The sequence below is a fragment of the Watersipora subatra genome, chromosome 10 (genome assembly GCF_963576615.1).
Source record: "Watersipora subatra chromosome 10, tzWatSuba1.1, whole genome shotgun sequence".
NCBI lineage: Eukaryota > Metazoa > Bryozoa > Gymnolaemata > Cheilostomatida > Watersiporidae > Watersipora > Watersipora subatra.
In genome coordinates, this window is record NC_088717.1 from 39711755 (window position 1) to 39733954 (window position 22200).

The 22200-nt window shown below is 35.4% G+C and overlaps 1 protein-coding gene across 1 annotated transcript; it reads left to right on the plus strand.

Moving 5' to 3' along the window:
* The first annotated feature begins 8938 nt into the window (after nucleotides 1–8938).
* Nucleotides 8939–11483, plus strand: LOC137407361 (transcription factor Sox-3-like). The gene is made up of 2 exons (XM_068093992.1): nucleotides 8939–9555; nucleotides 10305–11483. The coding sequence occupies exons 1-2, from the start codon at nucleotides 9051–9053 to the stop codon at nucleotides 10751–10753; spliced, it is 954 nt and encodes a 317-aa protein (XP_067950093.1). The 5' UTR covers nucleotides 8939–9050; the 3' UTR covers nucleotides 10754–11483.
* Nucleotides 11484–22200: the final 10717 nt, after the last annotated feature.

Genomic DNA, 22200 nt, shown 5'->3' on the forward strand with positions numbered 1-22200 from the left:
GACTAATGAATGGTAGGACATATATGAATAGAGAGTAAATTGATTTGCCTTTGACTAGTCTGTATGGAGGTTACAGCTTCAGAGAGCAATTGCTATCAATGACAGCTCCCATTCAAGCAATGTGTCTTATGAACCAGCCCTTTCACTATGCTAAGTGACTCTTTTGTCAACCTTGTAAGGTCCATGATTGTCGCTGAAAAGCCTTTCTTGTATATTATTGTTCTAGGCTGAGTAGAATAAGTGAAAACTGTGTAATGATTTATTCTAGTCTTCATCGCGCAGGTACATCACGCAGGTAGTTTGTATGAGCGCTGTTCTGGGATCTAATTTCTCGCTGGTCATATCACTCACTCTACCAAAGATTTTGGCAGTTACTAGCTACTGGTATTTTACATGCATGGATGGGACACCGCGGGATAAAAGTAAAACTAGGTGATTGAACGGGCAGACATCTTGAAGTGGGTAAGTCGAATCTCTTCATCTAGCATTATAAGAAATTGTCAAACGATCTAAAGACAAGGCCATGTGACAACCAATCACTCATCTGAATCAACTTCGTGTGACACATGATGTTATTGAGAGATCAGAAGGCTGGAAGCACACTGGCAAGCGTTCATTTTTAACTTCTTATTATGGATCTTTTTGCTGTTGTATGTTAGCAAGGGAATACAATTCCTAATTAATAGACCTGAATAATTATCCTCAAGTTGCGGAGCATACAGGTAAACTGATGGCGTTATCAAATAGTTGTACTCGTTCTTTACATAACTTGCTGTAATTCATAAGTCTTTGTGCGGCGCTTGGTTAGCCCATCGTTGTAGTGCTAAAGGACTATATATTAATAAGACTGAATGACAGAAAGTTGAAAGATACCGTCTACAGTGAATTACCCAAATTTTGCAAATACTTCCAGAGTTTATCTTTTCATTTGATTTTGTATTATATCAAGATCTCGGGCTACCTGTTACCCTTTTTGGAATGCCAGCTTCTCTACATTTGTTCCAATAGCAGTAGAGTGAATATTGCAAAGTATTGACCTTTTAGGGCTGTCACTAAGAATGTTTTAAATAAATAAAGCAAAAGGTGGTGTTGTTAATTTAGCACACAACTGTTGTAAGTGTAAGAGTAATGCTGCACAAACAATAAATCAAACTTTGTCATGTGGCTGTCTGTTTGTCTCTGTAATCGCCATTTGTTTCCACATTTGTTGGCCGATTTCATCCAAACTTTACTCATATTTTCTGTGCCTTCTGCCAGATTGACATGAATATTTGATTAAAAAACTCTAGAGAGCAAATCTTTTAAACATCCATCTAATTAGAAACTAAAAAATGCACCTTCACATTCATAAAGGGCAATTGCCTTATATGAATGTGTTTATGAATTGGTGTTGTGAAAGCAGTGTAGCATTCTGTGTTAAAAATCTACACGTGTGCTGTGGGATGGCTGATTGAGAATGAAGGTAACTCCAGAAAACACCAGGCTTAATTTTAGTAACTTATAATCCAGTAAAATCGTTATCAAGTTTGTTGTATGAATTTATAGGCTAATGTTACACAAAGTTCCCGTTTTTGTTTAAACCTAAAACTAGTCAGGATTGGTTCTGAGTCTTTTGAATTCTAGAAATATTTTAAACCCCGCTAGTTAATCAAGTAGAATCTAAACTTGTAGTCTTTTGTGTTGGTGCGTACCAATTGTTAACATAATACTTGCATGATGCTGGCTGTTGATACAATATTTGGCTTTGATCAAACTTGAAAGCAGTTTGATTTTAGACTCAAACTTGCAAGAGAACACCTTTGTGACACGAGAGTTGGTCAAATGGAATCTAAGCTTTGAAGTTGGTACTTGTGGACAAACACGTTGCAATTAAGACCAGCTGGTAACTTGTGTACGCAGTTTCCAAGTAGCGTAACTTGTACTCTTATGTAACTTATGGTAAGGATAGAATCACACCTTTGCTCGGCCCTAAATTTTCACTAAAGTGCTGAAAACTCATTATAACTAGCTTTGTGTACAGGAGACAATGGTAACAATGCACTCCTTTGTCCACTTCCTATTCATGCAGCGCTTTGTAAATCCTGGGACGAATGATAGCTTTGAGTTTAATGCTTTTAGACTTGAATGAAAGTTTGAAAGCTTTTTTCCACAAATAATAGGAGCGTGCTGGCTATAGATACAAACTGCTTGAAGCCATTTGGTGATTGTGTGGAAAAATGTTTAGCTGTTGGTGAGCTGTAAGTAGCTGATTTAACCTGTTTCAGTTTATGATTTGAGCAAAAAATGCTTTTCATTTTTTTTGGACATTTTCTACAGTTTTTTGTTATTGCTTCTTTTTAATGTATTTTCAATAGGCTTGGATTTCGATATTTAAAAAAAAGAAAATGACTGATTACTAGGTGTGTAGTTAGTGTTTTTAGCACAGACCTGGTAACCTTTTTCTAATAAAGTTGATGCTGTTTCCTGTCTTAGCTTATGGATGTTGACTGTGTCTAAAAAACAAAGTATAAAATGTCTTTTACTGCATGAACACTTGTCAGATTTGTATGTAATCAACTGCAAAAACATTAGTGCAGTCTTTTTCAGTAGTTGAAATGGCTAACTAACCATTCAAATCAATGAATAAGCTTTATAACCTTAAACAAATGAAAAAATAGCCATGTACAAGTTAAAAATTTAATAGCGAACAGGTCAAATCACTGTTGTTCATAAAGCATTAGCTTGGCGTTGTTTCGTTGTGAACAACTTTCCAAGTAATAGGCATCCTCTTACAGAAAGTTACCCACAACTAGACCGTAACTAGAGCACTATCTCACATGAAAAATGTATGACTTCTGCTAAGTGTGAATGGTAGTTGTCTTCTCTATTTGACATATTTTGTGCATAAAATATGGAACTCTAATCAGTGATTTGTAGCAATGCTTGCTTGTTAATCATAATTTTAGATATTTAAACTTATGCTATTTTATGTAGGTCTAAGCGAATTACATGTCGAATTCAGTTTATATTTATAAATATTTCTAAATATATTTAAATCAATTTGTTGCATACTATGTTAATACTTTAAAATGGTCAAACTGACAAAATGGTAAGAAAGTGATTTAGTGAATCATAGTTGAAGCTTTAAACCAATAATAGCTAAGTCATAATATCAAATTCTATACATTTCTGATGTCTACTTTAGAGCCTCTAGTTACTACATCACATACTTTTAAAGAGATTTAATATAAGTTTAGTTAATAATACCTCTTTTGTTGACAGACCTTTAAGCTTTCTGCACTGGTAACTAACTCATAATGAACTAGCAAGTGTAAAAACTAGAGAGAGGTTGAAATTAAATCTAATATCACGAACAACAGTATTATTTTTATTGAGATATTGCATGCCTTTAACTGCATTATAAAACTTTTATTTATTCAGAATCATTGACTTTAAAAAGACAGCCCCTTTTTTAAATATCTTTCATCTATTGCAGAGCAGTTTGTTGTATGCACTTCATTTCATTATTTTCATTATTTGCGTATAACAGCAGAAAGGCAGCTGTAGATTATTTGGTAGCTGTAGTGATAGGTGGTTTGTTATTTTTTATAGCAGCTCTCGCAATTTTCGGAGCGCTGCAAATATTTTCAATTCATAATATGTTTAAAACAAAATTCACTCGGTTCTTGTTAAGTTCTTTTAAAAATATCTTATAAATGTTGTAATAAGTAAATAGCAATAATATAATGAGGGGGTTGAAGAGTTCTTGTTTATCCTTACAAAAGGTTTCACACAAAAGCTAGTGCATCTTTGGTAGGCCAGACTGAGGAAAACGGTCAGACAATAACCAGAGAGCTATAAATCTTGATCACACTTTGATATTGGTCGTTGATGGCATTAAGGAAACGTGAGGTAACTATTAAAGTATTTAGGTGATATAAGGAACAGACAACTTCAAAATGCTTGACACGTAATAAATCATGTACTCATAAAATGGAGTGGTTCTTGCATATTTAATTCTTTTTAAAGATGGAAGCTGATGTATCTCAGGAGTTATGTAAGAGGGTTAAGGTGTCTAAAGCAGCGCAAGTGTTTCGATTAAAAACAATTCATCAGTAACTATGCAAATGTGTAAAATGCTTCTGCAAAGCATTAATCTAAAGGGTAATCTATAAAAAAAGATATAAATTACAAGTTGTTCAACTCTAAACGTCTCATAGATGTAGAAAGTTTTAATAGACACATGACAAGAAAACTTCAAATTCTAACAAAGAGAGAAACCATTTTTGCTATTTAACAAACAAAATGATATAAGCATAAACTTTGAATCATGGACAAAATTAAAGGAAAAGCTTTAATAAATTTGTGGTTGAAGATGAGTTTAACACTTAGGAATTTACAGGGGTTTTAGATTACCGCACCTATCAGAGCTTTATAGATATACCAAGTTTAGACAGTTGAATAGCAAAATGATTGTGTAAAAACTTTTCAGCTGTGATAAAGAGTTTTTTCTTTTTCAATGAACATTATGCCATACAACGCATTAGGTTAACACTTGAGATAACAATTGTAAAATAATTTTCTAAAGGTTCTAAAAAAAAGTTTTTTATGACAAACAAAATTCTTTATGGATTGGTGGCTTAAAAACAACTAGACGAACCAAATGCTGCTAGATTAACCATATGCTGTCAGAGATCAGATATGTGAGAAGACCAGAGGCACACCAGACATAATGTGGTGCCGTAGTCGTTCATTCTGAGGGAAGGTAATTAGTCGGAGGTGGACAAAAGCATTTACTATTTGCGAGCACTGATTGCTATGGGCATGGCATTAGAGCACTGTGTGGCACTCTAAGTGCCATTCGAGGCAAGTATTAGGACAATTACGCGTTCAAACTTTGTGGATTTAATGACGGTTTAGCATGACTCGGCCAATGATTATTGTAGCGAGAATAAAAACATAAATACTTCAGACAAAAGTTGCGGTAAAATGCCTCATTACACGCGATGAATCTTTCAGAATACTTTGACTTTCACTGCGAAACAAAATGATTTTTTACAGCTTAGGAATATTGTTTTTACATAAATTTTCAAATACTTTGTCCCAGATGGACGTACAGGTTGGCAGCTTTATAACTCGGTTAGTGCAGACGATATGTTCAACCCAGATAGCAATTTAGTTAAATAATTATACATTAACGTGCATATGATCTAGGAAATTGCTGATTAGTGTATAGATTGATAGATGTTATGAGCCAACGTTCTCTTCAATTCAGAGCACTCCATAATTGAAGGACCAGCAGATCGAAAACAAAGCCTAGTTTCCCAGCTCTATTGTCCGCATCGAAGTGACCCCTTGATGTCCTGTTGAATCTATTCAGTAATGCACAAAGCATCTTCAGAGAGGATGCGGTATAAATGTTGGAAAAGCATTGTATTAAATGTTACTGTAAACTCTTGAGTTTGTTGTGAAGCTACCAACTGCAGGTTAATCTATAAAAAAAGGCTTACATGTATGTAATAGAATTAATAGGTTGAGCGTATGTAGAAGAATCCATAGACTACCTTAAATACTAAAGCATGACTGCTTTACAAGTCGGTTGGTGGGAAGATGGTAGAAGAAAACAAAGAAGGTTCTAGACTGGGTTAGTGAAGAGGCTAGTTAGCTTAAGTTCGACATGGCATTCACCACAGACTTGTTGATGGAAGCTCGCACAACGCTTCTTGGTCGAATACTCGAGCCTCCTCTCCTCAATTTTCAAGCACCTGGGTTGGATTCTACCTCAGCGTCTCACAATAACAAAGGATTGCTGGGCAGACACTACAATCTCCCATATCAACCCGTTCAAGTTCAGCGTCCGTGGACACACGGCCGAGTACAGGAAGTTAGGTTTCATTGTCGGCTTCGCAATGTTAAATTTTTCGCACCTTCGGCTGTCCTATATAGTGCTTAATTCGTGATTTATTGAAGCTTTTTGTTCCTGATGAAAAGGACAAGATATTTTGAGCTGGTCAATAATAATGATAAATTAGTTTTCCATGTCGCTTTGTAAGAGACCTCCCACAACAAGGTGCATCCAAATCTCATCCATGCATTGTGTAACCAATGTTTGCTTAGCAGTACATATGAGGAATTGTTGAACATTGCCGGATGCGTCTACCTGTTTCAAAGTGTCACCAACTGTGAATTGCGCTTGTCTTGGCGTGTCATTTCATGTGGTGAAAACCAAGTCTACTAATATAGTCTTAAGTAATATGCCGTTACGAATGGCCTCACTAATCTCTTGGGTCGTGAGGTACTAATTTCAAGTCGTGTCACTGTGGACTGCTTTAGCTAGATGAGAGAGTAGGTGAATTGGATGTTGGTGTCAATGTTAATGATGTGGAAAATTGTGTTGGTTACGCATTCTTGTATTCGTCTACAGACAGCTTTTGTAAAACTGGAAGAGCTTGCTAAACCAAAAGCTCAGAGTTACGATCTCAATAACTTTTTTTCATGACACATTGCTGACCTTTTTATAAATAATCAAACGTTTATTTTTATAAATGTTAATGCTTTCCAAAAATCTTTTTGGCTTATAATGAGTTTGAAAACTCCCGCAAAATTATGCATATATACATTATTTTTGAGTTCATTTGTCACAATTTCAACATCGGCTAGTGAGTGCAAAGGTTACCTATTGAGTCCACGCGATAAGAATGTACTTGTGTTGCATCTGGCAAATTTTCTTATGACTCTGAACCTTTGCGTAGTTACTAATTATCTTGCTAGGTATGAAAGCTTTAACCATTGTTAATTACTTAGTAAGACAGCTCTATATAAATACTTGTGTAAACGGCTAGTATTGCTAATCCAACTGCCTGACAAATTAATATCAAACTTAAAATTTTGATTTATGTTGGCCAGGTATCGTTTATGAAGTTTAACATTTTTATCTCGATGACACATTTACCAGCTATAAAATATAGTTTATATCTTTTTGTGAAACATTATATTTCCATTGATAATGCCTCCAGCCATTTATATTCGATACGTGTCAGGCATACTTAATGATGGCATTTTTTGAGATACGATAGAAATCTGGTGTGTCACATTGGAGCTGAGGTAAATTTTGTTCTCAAATGACGAGTAGCCTGTATGTGAATTCTCAAAGAGAGCTCGTTAAATCTGAGTTTCACTAATAGTCGAGTGAAGGCATCTCGTCTCAGTTTATCTAGAAAGAGGATCTCGCGATATGTTGGTTTAGCATCTTGACGCGCAACGTCGTTCGCTAAGCATCTAGCCATGCGTATGATCGCGCCTATCGCATTACATTGTGTAACGTTAGTACCCTAAGGTTGACAGCAAGCAGTAAAAATACCAATAGACGTTTATTGGAGCTTTTCATTGCAGCTGAATGCAGCCTCTCCTATTATATCCCCAACTACAGAACTTTATTGTTTAATATTTGAATGAGGCCAACATATGACAAAGGCAACGCCATTGTACAGTTGATAAGTTATTCTTTTTGCTAACAAAGTGCATAATAAAGCCAAGTGGATGGGCAGGCTAGTCTTTTTGATCATTCGCCTTCTTATGCCTGTAGCAGTCACAACACACACTTGAGCACACATGTCGAAGCTAGTCACTAGGCTTTTACTTTCTCCTTGCCTTAATCTCTCTTTCTCTCACTTATGGATTACACCGTGACACAAACCTTTACCGCTGTTGGTACGGACGCTGAGGAGCTGTTTGTAGCCCGTCAGCATGGGCTTCTTGCGAACTGCCAAGACAAACACCTTAACAAAAGCAGGTATTGAGAGTATTGTTTCATGACTTAACATCTTTGTTTTTCTCCAAAACATTCGCATTAATTGGCATTGTCTAAAAGCATTTTAGTGAGTTGCTCACAGGCTGGTCGACAAACAAAGTTTTGAAAAGGCTTTGGCTTGAGCAATATTGATGGAAGCAATTGCATTAACAGGGGCACAGAGCGGAGCCAATGAGAAATGACTCAGAAGGTGATGCAGATTCGTAATATTTGACGAGGCATAGCTTAAGAACGTGTTTACCGTGTTAAACATAAAAATACATAGCCATTAGCATTTATCACCTAGGTTAGAAGAATGCACAGCTGGTTATTAATAATTGAGCAAACCTCGGCGCTGTCATATTAATAGGCTCGAAGATCTTACGAGAATTTAACTAGAATTTAGCAGATGATTCGAAGCTAAGAGATGCGTGAGCAAATCCGATGGTGTAATACTCTGAACGATTGTCATGACTAGCGCTTACAGTCGTTCTACAAAGTAAATCTTCAATAGAGTTTGTTTTACGGTGTGCTAAACCGAGCTGAGTTTGTCTTTAATATCTGATTTCAAGGGCCAGTCTAAAGGTGATTGGAAAAGATCAAACATTGCCTGAAGTACTTTGTTCATTTCACTTGGCCAACATCTTCCTTGATGAGATTGTCTTTGTTTCTTGCTATTGAACCATTTAAAATGGATGCCATTTCTAAAAGAATATATAACCGCTAATAACAAACATATAGTAGGCAATGGCATATCTTAAATAAAATTTTCGTTTCTAAAATATATTAGCAAAAGTTGTGAACGACGGTTTTTCATAAATAATAAAACTCAAATTTAAAATTATAAGAAAACCTTTGGACGCGAAAACAAAGATTTTGAGTTACATAAGGCAATTATCCAACTTGCATCTTTGAGCAAAGCTGTTGTGCACTTAATTACATATTTGAAATTAGCGAGGGTGACCACCACCTGTGCTACAGGCTCAAATTATAATCCTTGAAATACACTGGAAAAGCTAGATGGATCTTGGTTACGCGGGGTGACAAGCTCCTGACTCCATTCGCTCAATAGGCCGATATGTCTGGGAGCTTGTTTCTGATTGGTCAATCAAACCAGGCATTGGAAACTGCATTGCGCTTTCAATGACTGACTGGCAATTCAAAAGAAGCTGCTGGACTGTATAGACGCTTATTATACTCACCGACTTTGTATACAATAACTCATTCTCTCAATTACTAACGTATAACAGAGATAAATTGAGCGTAATTCAGCCGAAGAAGAATGGAACAACCACAGGCTCAACCGCCACAACAGAATGGTATGAACATGGAAGAGATGGCACAGGCCCACCAGCAGCAGGTTATTGCCGCTCATCAACAGCAAGCTGTAATCGCTCAACAGCAAGTTCAGGCGGCTCACCAACAGCAAGCCATGATGGATGAACACAGTCGGGACGAGGATGACGGTATCATTCCAGAAGATGCAGACAGTCCAAAAGGTGGTGCTATGGATCCGTCGAGAGTGAAACGACCGATGAACGCTTTCATGGTTTGGTCTCGTGGTCAAAGACGAAAAATGGCGCAAGAAAATCCAAAAATGCACAATTCAGAAATATCAAAAAGACTCGGTGCTGAGTGGAAATTGCTATCGGAAGAAGACAAACGACCTTTTATCGACGAGGCAAAGCGTCTGCGAGCGATTCACATGAAAGAACACCCCGACTATAAGTACAGACCACGACGAAAGACAAAGACCCTTATGAAGAAAGACAAATACGCACTACCTGGTAAGTTTCAACTCAACCAATTTCTTTTCTGCACCATTTTACCATTAATTTCCTAAAGCGAGGTAACAATTTTTAAGCAAACTGTTCCTCTGGCAAGTTTTATAGCATTTTAGGCAGTAGCATTTTGCAAGTGCTGCTACCGTGATTGGAGGCAAGGTTAGCTGAACATTTGCGTATATACAGCTGATACCGTTTGGTGCATAAGCAATCGGCATTCAATATTACAGAAAACTTAACTTTATAAAAGCACCGAATCGGAGATAAGAATGTTAGTTCACCATATGACCTGATAAAAATTACAATATTTTCCCAATATCTCAGTGCATGGCTCGAATTGAGTAATGCCACCGAAATATGTATTTGATTAGCAATCCGCTGTTTGTACAGCGACTTGGGCCATTGATTTTTAAGAATGGCTAACCGATTGATTCAGTTAGTTATATGCCTATCTGTACAAGTAAAAAATGTTTCAGAAATGCGCTACAGACAGTGATAGTATCTGCCACATAACTAGTATCCTTTAGTCGCAGTCAATGTACCCAGGCGAGCAGTTCTCGTCGTGTCAATATTTGCCTGCTGTAACTCTGAAGTGGAGTTTATGCACATGTTTAAAACCAGCTCGTTTTGGCATGCTAGTCTCCGCTCGCCTCGCCAGTAGAAGGCTAGATGACGAAATGTGTATTTGAGTTTCGTACTTGTCTGTTATTATATTTCACACATGTGCAGCCCAATTATTCTGGTATTCACAGGAATGGGAGCACCCGTACAACAGCCGGGTCGAGAGATGTACATGCCAATGAATGGTTACATGGCCCCTCAAGGATGGGTTGCTGCTGACCCACATGCCTATCAACAACAAATGGCTGGCCCAATGATGGGACAGTACGCCGGCTACCAGATGACACCACAGATGGGCCAGATGGCTACTTCAGCCAGCTATATGAACGGCGGTACGCCTTCTTACACCATGTCAATGGCGCCTTACATGCCAGCGCCTATGAAGCCCCCGCAAGCGGGCCAACAGAATCCTCCGCAACAAGGTCGCCAAGAACTCAGAGACATGATCAGCATGTATTTACCGGCCGATCAGGATCCAACGAGAATGATGGCAGCTCCACCGGCTCATGTACAGAATGTCTATCAGCAGAGCACGCCGCCGAGTTCAGAAGGAAGTTCTGTTCCTTTAACTCATATGTAAATAGTTTAACTAACTCCTACCGTCCATCACTATGTAAATCAGCAGATCTCGTTAGCTCGGCAATCACAGATTCTTTTATAGAATCTAGACCGGTTTTATAGCGACGTACAATCACAATACTTACATTCCTAGCCCACGAATCTCATTCTACTCATTTCCTTGCATTACTTTTTTGCGGATTCGAGAAGTTATCGTCTAATATTTAGCCAGTAACATTGCCACAATGTTCCTTCTGGCTTGGATGGATGAGCCAGTCTATTTATATGCAAAGAATAGGTGTCGGCCATCTTGTTTTGTATGATTAGGAGCATGGCTTCTCATAGTTGGGCGTCTTGAGAGCTTATTATTTTGTACAATATTATATACACAATCAGCTAGATATCATTTTACCCTGTATTGAATCACATATCTTGTACGGTCTCTAGCTACGATATATTTGACTCCATTTGTAAATTTATATGTATATTGCGTTTAAGCAATCCGCTCACTGACTTATGCGAGTTGATTTCCTAAAAAGCAACTATTTTTGGTAATTTTCTCAAAATACGTACATTCCATCTTACATTGTACCATTCTTTACTCTGTGATCTGCCTTATTGGTCTGTACATACTAACTTGTTCCACTGTTCATAAACACTCTTCTCTTGCATTCTTTTAGATTTTTTTTATAACGAATCACATTGTTTTGTGGGTGTGAATGCTGCGTATTTGTAAAGTAATAAAGGGTATGTTTGAATTCAACAACTATAATATTCACAGATTGGAAACAGGTCTATAAGTAAATACATCTCTTACTAGTTATTTGTAGAAACAAGTGTCGACAATCATGAAAACCCGCGTGCTCTAGGTTAGTACACCTATGTTGTAGTGGCTGACAATGGATTTGACAAGCAGACATCCATAGCACAAAAGGCTAGCTACTAGATATTGTTACTGAACAAATTTCCTCATTCTTAGGCATATCTCCAGTCATTCACGGACGATTGTCATAAGCATTGTTCTATCATTCCAACCTCTTTTCTATGCTCTGAATACAAGGAGATACTCTATGAAATAGCGCGGACAATAAATAAATCGCTCCGTGGAAACATAATGAAGCCTAATTGACCAAATTTTATCAAAAACAAACGATAAGACAATATCTATGTGGTGAAATACATAGCCTCCACACAATGTACCCGCATTGGTATTATGCAACTGCATACGGCCGTACTTGCTCGCTTTGTCCGACCATTCACGACACCTCTAAAGAAGATTTACAAAGTCCATTTGTTTGCGACAAGCGAAAATTTCTGACTTGATGAACGGTGAATGAAAGAGGCTAAAATGCATTAATATAACCAAAGTAAAATGAACAATGGCAAAGAATAAAGGTCTAAATAATTTTTTCTTGAATAATTTTCTATATTGTTAATGTTTACTAGCATTTAGAATGTTGCTGGTTGCTCTGCACCATTACATAAGAAACGGAGAAAGTTTTGAACTTTGGAGATCATCTGAATATGAGGAAAAAACTACACTTTCACCTTCAGAAACACTTTCTTTGTATCTTGAACCAGCTGAAATCTTTCTATTTTAGCAGCGAAAATTAAAGAACCTCTCGATTTATTTTTTCGTGTTACAAAAAAGTAAAACATAAATTTGCTGAACGAGGTGTCCCTGAAAGGGGTATGCAAAATAATTCACACCGATGTGTTTGTGTGCCTCCTCATGCTTATTTAATATATCATTGTTTTGACAAGCCGTAGACATAAATGCAAAATTTCTCAAAGAAAAAATGGGTAAACAAAGTGAACAATAGTCAAGTAATTGAGTTTCTTAATACACGACCTCAGTGAATAATGCGCGTAGTTGGGCTTGTTCGCCTGGTTAAATCGGGACAAAAGGTCTATTAAAATTTTACCCATGGCCTTCTGAGCAATGTTTATCCTCCATTCATGTGAGCTGGTGAGATGGAAAGGCTTGTGTTGGTTTAAGACTGCCTGTTCAGAATTCAGTCTTCTCACCTTTGCTATCTTTATTCGAAATCTTTTATCGGCATTGTCTGAGTGCATCTACATGTAATGGAAGGGGCGACCAATGCTTTAGGTTTAATCAACACCCGCCTTGAATTCCCTATGATGTTTTTAAAAATGTTCGGAGCTGCCAAACGCTGTTTTAACAATATGCTTGATACTCAAAATTCTGCTAACATGCAACTATTAGTTTTTCTGAACATTCCTATATAATATTTAAATCACGATTTGAAATTTTAACTGAATACAAACTTTCTAATTGCAACATTTTTTTATTTCTATAAAGTATTACACAGGTAATACTTTTATTTCTATTTTTATTATGGTATTTTGAATCGGAAAGAAACAGCTAAATGTATGATAAGATATTTTAAAGACAGCATTTGAAAACCATGATATACCGGTATGCAATTCACCGATTTGACTAATATATTTAATGCTGCCGATAATGGCTGCCACATTGACATCTCCAATAAATTTCTCGTCTTGTGTAATCATAGATTACTTGTGACTATTTACAGATGACAATTAAGAAAAACGTCATTTGCCTCCTATTGTTTTGGCCTCCATTAGTATTATTATTAATATCACATAGTGGTGTCAGATCAAAACTAATAACTTTGGCGCGTTGAAATGCATTAAGAAAATTTGTATCTCTCTCCTGCCAAGCTACTTGAAGTATTTAATGAGAGAAATTTTTTAAGATTGTTTTGCTTACTAGAACGAGTTATATCAGTAGAATACTTTCTGGAAAATCTCTGCAGTATGTATATTAGGGAATCAATATCGAGGTACAATAAGAGAAGATTGTAATAATCGCTAGCGACCAAACTGGTATTATGATAATCGATTCAATGGTTTGGCAGACGATTTGTCATCAATTGTCACTAATTACACGAATGCTTCAAATAAATTTTTGAGTTCTCTCCATGAATCACTGAGATAATTGCTTGGCTTCTCATTGTTTTTAGTGTTATTATTGTTTTATTCCTGAATAAATCTTTATTGTTAACCTTTCATACTGACTACACGTATTTGGGTGTCAACAATGCCAAATAATGAGTCACTGAGAGGCATATGCGAAGGTATCCTCTTATGTAGGCCTGCGTAATTTGCTAACCAAATAATGAGCACATTTAATGTTGACCGACCTCATTGTCGCTAATCAGAAATCCGAATGACTCATCGTATTATGGATTCAAGCTTTTTTCACTTCATGTACATCAAAGAATTTAAAACTTCCATAATATGACAGTGTTGTGTTTTATTAGTTTATTATAGCTATGCAAGTATTAGTGATCAAGCATCTCACAGATTATGATTTTTTAGCATCATTTTTATTATTATATTAATCAAAAATTTGAGTAAAAACTTTATGCAAATTACTTATATGCATAATGAATATTAAAGTTTTGATAAATTTTATTTATTTCAAAATCATTTGGCAGTAGAAAAGAATTTAATTTTTCACTAACAAATATATAAAGTTAGTCGATCGAAACTCTTTCTAATAAAAGATATAATAATAAATATATACATTTGTTCAACCTAAAATGTATCTAGTTATCTAAAATATGTCTGGTTATCTAAAATAAGTGCAAGTTATAATAAAAAATGTATAAAATTATTCTATATATTATTATACATATATATTATTCAAATATATGAAAAACTAGACTATATCTAAGGAACAATTTTTAAAATTTAATTTTTTTTTGCATTGTATTTTCAGCAGAACGAATATGAATATATGGTGTGTTAACAACCAGTGAATACACCTCGATTGCATCAAGGAGTACCCGACTGTAACACCAACAAGCAAGCCAACAGGCACCTGTAAGAGGATTACAATTTGAATGTCTGTCTTGCGTTTAAATAGATTTAAAGTCAAATTCTCTTGTCACTGGTGCCAAATTGAAATACCTCATGAAGGAATTCTTGCATCAGTTGTGATGACCAGCTGTCAGACTCTCTCTCTCTTGTCTCCTATTTCAGGATTCCATATTTCGTGATACCTCTTACGCTTGCCTTAGCATTGATAATACCCTCAACTGTTATGGCGTGATAATGCGTTGAATAACAATTTTCCCTCTTCATTCTTAACATATTAATAGTATCCATTCTCGATAGAAAATCAAACCACCCTGAAATTTTTATTCTGGCATCATTGAAATTTAATTGATTTACAATCATAATGTGTGCTAAATGTTTATTGAAGCCATAAAAAACAATTAGAATTTTACTTAAATCTTGCAAAGAAGTTACAAGGAATTTTATATTTTTGAATTTCTTGTAAACTTGAACTTCTTCTCGGAAGTTTTGAAAATTTAAGTGATGGGTCATTTAATAAGGAATGTGCACAGCAGATGCCACAGCTCCCGGTATCAAATCTGCACCCGGAGCAATTCATAAATAATTTAGCAGGCCTGACTAGAGATGCAGATATCGAGCTTACACTTGTATTGTCTTCACCTCTGCTTTGTCATATTATAAATCAATGAGCGCCTAGAGTATTTTTGCTTTCGAAGAATAGAACTATTGTCTTGTCACGGAATAATTGGATGTTACTGCCATAAAATATGTATAAGCATTGGCCTATGGCTCGATATTAATAAACCAAACCCTTCTTTGCTCTTTTATTCTTTCTATCCGTGTCCAAAAGAAATATTTGGCAAACAAACCGCACAATGCAAAAAATACCTATTTAATTTACATAAACTCACTTTAACCAAATAATTGTTTTTTATTCGTGCAAAAAATCTATACGGCTCCAAATTTTTAAGAACCTCAAGGCGAACATTGCCCAACTTCTGACTGAAGAAAAGGTTATTAGCATAAGGTTCAATGTCTATAGGATGAACACAAATACACCGTAACAGGTATAAACCTTAAAATGCATATTTTAACTGACACATTTATAAAACAGTACATTCACAAAAATTTATGTAAAAATAATTAGCATTACAAAAACTTTGGAGAGTGTTTAGATAAGACCGACTGGTACACGCATAATGTTCAGCTAGATTCGTGACAAAAATGATCAGCTAACAAGCAAAAAAAACAAATTAATAAAATTTAATTGAACAAATTTTTAATATGCATTTCTTGTAAAACCTATACCGTAAGTTAAAAGCTACAAGTGTGCTGTTTCGCTAAAAACAATACAAACATATTTTCAAGCATACATATTTTTAAACTGATTTGCCTCGAAATGCCGAATTACTGTACCGCAGATATATAGCTTAATATCTGCTATTTACCTGCTATAGTTTAATATCTGCTATAGATATGCGCCGCGTTCAGACTTGTCTAACTGATGAGCTCTGAACACAGCCTCTTTTCAATAAGAATTGATTTTGCGCGCACTTCCTTGCACTTTGCTAATAATATTTTAGTCTTCTATTTTTTTGGAAATGCTGGCTAAAAACCATGTCTTTTTGTGCTCTGCACATGGCTCTAGGAAGGCTTCGAAATATATTTTGTGCCCGACAACACTGTTAGAGCATACGGCCTCTTATACATTGATAGCATGATGGGACCAGTCTATCATAGTGTAGATATGCCCGCCGGGCTATATTTAATTTTACATTTAATATAGTACACGCTTACTTATATTTCTCATTAGCAAGATTTTCACTGATTAATAAATGTTGGTAATTGTACTTTTAAAAACATTATAGTAAAAAACAATTATTCAAGGAGGAATATGATATCTGTTATGATATCTGGTAGCATATTATGCATTGCTGTGTGAAATAAACTGGATCCTTTTGTTGGACAACTAAAATTCTCATTTACAATATTGTTACTCATTGCGAATTTAGTCAATAGAAGCAAATTATATATTAAATTAATCCTAATTTTGTGCTGATTTCAAATATTTGAACCAAACAGTTGCTAAATTCTGTTTTAAATGATTATGATGGCTAAATTATAAACATTTAATTTGTAATGGTTGAAGATAACAATTTATACAGATATGATCATAATACATAAATATATAATACATTTTTAATTGTTTACTTCAGGTCATATACTTACAAGACTAGATTTTGGAAACAAGGAATTTAGATGTATAAGTTTAAAAACAAGAAATCATCTCATGAGCCCTGGTGGTGCGTAATCCAATCATTTTTATTACATTCGTTTGAGAAACTGCATCTAATCGTATTTGGGTACATCCTACACATTGTTTGATTGGATATTTTAAATCTTAAAGGTAATGGTTTTGCAGTTTTTCAAAGGGCTGACAGCAATGCAAAAATACCAAGGAGATTGCGAGCTATTGGAAGTCTTTCAGTTCACTGACTATTGGTTAATTGATGATTAGTGACATCTATTGATAGCTATGAGATGAATGTGCCCAACTATTGGATAGGTGTGAGAGAAAGAGAGCTGAGACGGGTGTAGTTTGTATTCAGACACACCTCCTTCGTCATCGTCAGTGCTACCTTTCCAGGACTGGACAGCAGAGTGAATTGCTTTAGTATAACTGCTGCCGTGTTTTTTAGTCGAACTCTCTCTGACCTTGATTAAAAATATTCATATGATTATATGTCAAGGTCATTCGTTAACCTTTGGTTCCTTTATTTTGTGATCTAATGACAGCCATCCTGCACAGTCAAAATGCAGCGATGCAAATAATGAATTTTATTAAAAGTCGCAATCTCTCATTTTGATAAAGCTAAGAACCTCAACAAAAGCTTAATTGTCATGTCTTCCAAATCAGCAGGTATCTTACATATCCACCTAATGGTTGGCTGAAAGCTGCATATATTTATGCTAATATATGAAATGGTCGCAAAGTATAATGTATTGGCTAAAGTGTAAGATGGAGTGAAGTGTGTATATTGTTGAAGAACAAACAAGGTCGGGTATAGCCAGTCAAGTAGTAGCTAGTTAGAACAATACCACTGGTGTGAGAATCAATAATGATACACGTTCTATGCAAACTCGCTTTTTGCCCTTTTTCATAAAAACACCTATTTGCTACAATGCGAATACGGTGGCTTTAGACTCATTGTAACAAGCTCACAATAGAGGCTACAGTTCAAATTTTTCATACGCGCTGATGTTTTGTATGTGTATTTTTGTTTTTGATCAACATAAGGACAGAAACTTACCTGTGTGATATTACACCTGAAAAGTGTCGCATATCAATTTCTACTAATGGAATATCTTGTAATACAACATTTTTTTAAGTGGCTAATTTTTTAGGTGAAGCTGTGGTTCTGAATATAATGGAGAGGAAACCATAATGCAGCCCTATTTTTGAGATTCTCGAAAATACAAGCTAGTTCCAAATTCACAAATGAATCGGACCATCTATTGAATTGTGGGTAATTAGCAGATATCTGCCTAGTTTCTTTGTTTGTTTACCTCTTCAGTTTAAAACACTGTTTCTATGTAAGGAAGTAAAACTGGCCATGAGAGGATTGAATGTGATCTAACAAAGGTGGCAGGGTTGATTAACCCCTTAGATGCGAATGCATAATACTCCTAGTAAAATTATCAGAATTTACTGAGATGCTGTCTGTATTAATCACAGAGCCAAAACTGCTGAAAACCTAACCACGTGCGTATGGATGATAAAGCAAGGCCTATTTCAATTAACTAGATATTTATACTCCTAGCTGAAAGTATTGATTCAACTCTTTCGCTCAATTAAAGTTTAATTGCGATGAGACCAAGAAGCAGGATCTCAGTCCTCGACCGTAACTCTACTCTCTAATCCACTAATGGTAATGAAACAGCCGCGAGCAGCGAGCGTGTGCTTGGGAATAGGTGTCATTTGAAATTGAGCTCTCTTCAAGCCATTCTGCCTGGGAAAGTCGCGCACGGATCAAATTAGATCTCACTGTAGATATTACTTACTCGTTCAAAGTGTCTGCATCACGCTTGGCATTTTAATGATTTGAGATTTTTAAAATGTAGATCTATACCTGGCCAAGCAACCACATAGAACTTTTATTTAAGTCGTAAGACATGGTCTAGTATTGTTCCAGGACTATCCGAGTCTGAACGAACGAGACTTAACTACGAACAGGCACCTTGACATCGCCATATTCCTGAAGTGACGAGAAAAACTCTAATCGTCTGTCTTAGACAATGTCATAATTTAATGTTGAAACAATATTGGCGATGTTATAGATTTTCACTGTACCAAAGTTGGTAGATTTCAAACACTAATATACTCCATTGTATCCTAGTTTAGTCAACTAATAGAATGAATTATTTTATTTTCCAAAAACTATTTTCATCGAAATACATTAAATCTTTGCAGATTAAAACCAGAAACCAAGTGCCTGAGAAAACAATGACCTCGCCTGTCTGCTCTTCCGAAGCAAATTGATTTGGCAAAGGTCCAAGATGAAAGATGTCCCACAAGCCGGCTTGCGATTGAATCTCGCTTTCCAGCATTGTCAACATTACAAAACTGATTTTAATAAAATTCACATTCGTAATATGAAATTAGGTAAATTGGCATATTGATATTTTACATATTCTCCCAGGCGATGTAGCCTATTATCTAAGTCGCTGTTTTCAGAGTTGAAACGAATCGGTAGGCAGAGTTGAATTTGATGCTGATTCTATGAGATTAAACCATTACATGGCTGAGTCGCTGAAGAATCAACTTCCAGCATTACTTAAATGAATGATCATGTTGTTTTTGATGTCTACCGCATTATTTGCAGAATAAAGTGCTTTGAAAGAAAACATTAGCTTGAAATATTAATGTTTTCCCATTTTAAGACTGTATAGGTTGAATAATAGAGAGCGTTCGCGTCTCGCGTTACCACAAAGCTGTATCCTAGCCCCGAGCATTTGACAAAGCCTTCGAGTCAAGACCGTAATTGCCGCTCTGTGGCATGCCTTTAAACTCAGCAAACAAAAAGGAGAAGTTTGGGCAATCTCGAGATGTAAAATGAGAGACCAGTAGTGATTGTTTGCCTATGGTTTACCAGAGATTTCTTTTGTGACACGGATTAAATAATTACAGTACGATACTCAAACTATTTAAATTATGGTGAAAAAATATGACGTAGGTGAGGAAGGTAATTGTTCTCCGATGAGCAATTAAATTTAAACAAATTTTTTTACCTCTTTGGAAAAGATCTTTAAGAATAAAAAATTTCTTTCAGTCTTTAGGCGGCTAGAAAAAAGAGTTTCATCATTGGAGATAGACAATTTCCACTCGTTATCAGATAAAAGGGAATGTGAAGTGACAAAAAAACTTTAAACCTGACATGATTATGCACTCGGAATATTTCATTATCATGCCTATCATCAGTGCAGTCCAATCGGGTTATACACAATAGACCAGAGTGACTGGACTGCCCACAGTCATGCATCTCTCTTGTGGACTGGTGAAAGAGATTTCTTGAGAATATAAACATGGAAACCCTATTCTATTAAGCAATGACAAAGGTTTTCGGCATCCACAATGGAAACATTTCAAAGCTTTATTCAGAGGTGCACAAACAGATTTCTATTCAGACCAAAGTTTCTAATCAGCTATAACCTCTCAGAAATGAATGCTAAGCCCTATAAACCTCAATAAGAGTGTCATTTGAGTACTTTTGCAATGAAAGCGGCTGAAGAAGCCCTTTATATTGCACGGAATTAGGTTTTAGGCAATTTTAAATCGGCGAAATTATGTAACAATTTGAAAATAAAGTACGGCTATTGCAGCTTTCGTTCTCCTCAGCATGGCAGCCATGTGATAACTACCGTTATAACATAAGTGTAGCGTAGGATCCTAGATCAGTATGGGTTGAGTAGGCATATCCACAAACTAATTACGGAGAAATATGCTAACTGGATATGTCGCAGAATATGGAACTATTGACATCTTGTCATCGACGTTACACAAAGCATGACAGATAGACTGAGGAGGTTTTAATATTTTAATGCGATACATTTTAACAATATCATAATCAATTGATAGACAAATACTAATGAGAATAAAAAATACTTATAGTATACAAACTTCAGTAAAGTTTTGCTAATCCATGATAACAATTGTTAGTGTGTGTGTGTGTGTGGTCCAATCTTTGAACGCTTCTTTCTAAGCTTCCCATTCTTTACTGAGAGCTTGTCCTAGTTGAGACTGGCAGTGAATGTGTGCGCATTGATCAAGCCATTGCAACTAACTGAGGGGCTCCTATCACACTTTATATTATTTATAAATAGCTATTCTCTACAGAAAAGGCATAATAAAAATTTATTGTTACAACTGAGCATTATTGTAAAGGGATGAAGCACAGACGGTCTTAATAAAGCCATGGAGTATCACAAAACTGCTGATAGAACGCATTGTAAAGGCAATTATTTTACTAATCGAGCCACAATTCAAACATACAATGAAGTTAGATGAGCCAGCGCTCTTTCATTTAATCACCCCAAAACAAAGCCATCTATTATGGTCTGGAGGAGCTAGGAGAATGCGTATAACCGCCCTGCTTAGCTAACGCATTACGAGATCAATAAATGTATTACCGTTTGCTACTGCCAGCCTCCTCAAAAGGCTAGTTACGCTCAGTGGTGCAGAAGGAGATTGCACCCGCTGACCTAGCTGCTGCCTGAGCGAGCCACTTTACTTTTGAACAATATTTCCTGATACAGGTTCATAGGTCTTTTTATTTCAGCTTTTTATTGACATTTTTTGATATAAAGCTCCGTGTAGCATGGGAGTTTGTGTTGACATAATATACAAGAAAATTACGTATTCTTTAAAATATTTAATGATGCTGTTTATGAAATTTACAATTTTTAATGGTTTTTAAAAATAATGGAATGCAAGTTAAATAAATAAAAGTTGTGCAACACTGGACTATATGTATACATGGCTCGAGGTTCCCCTTAAAAATGCAATGTAAATCGGCATAACTCCACCAGTGTTATATATATATATATTTATTTATATACTGAATATATATATTGATTTATTTATATATACCGAATATATATATATACCAAATATTTATTTATATTACACCGGATATATATATATTGTATCGGATATATATAACGGATATATATACCAGATATATATATATACAATTTTAAATACTGGATATATATATACTAGATATGTACACTACCGGATATATATATGTATACATCATATATATATACATCATATATATATATGTATACATCATATATATATATACATCATATATATATGTATACATCATATATATATATGTATACATCATATATATATATATATATGTATGTATACATCATATATATATACATCATATATATATATATATGTATACATCATATATATATATAAAATTTATTCATGTAAAACCTTAGATAAAAAACAACTTCATTACTATTAGTTTCATGTCTGTTACGCAGACAATCATCATCCTAGAAACGCAGACAATATATATATATGTATACATCATATATATATAT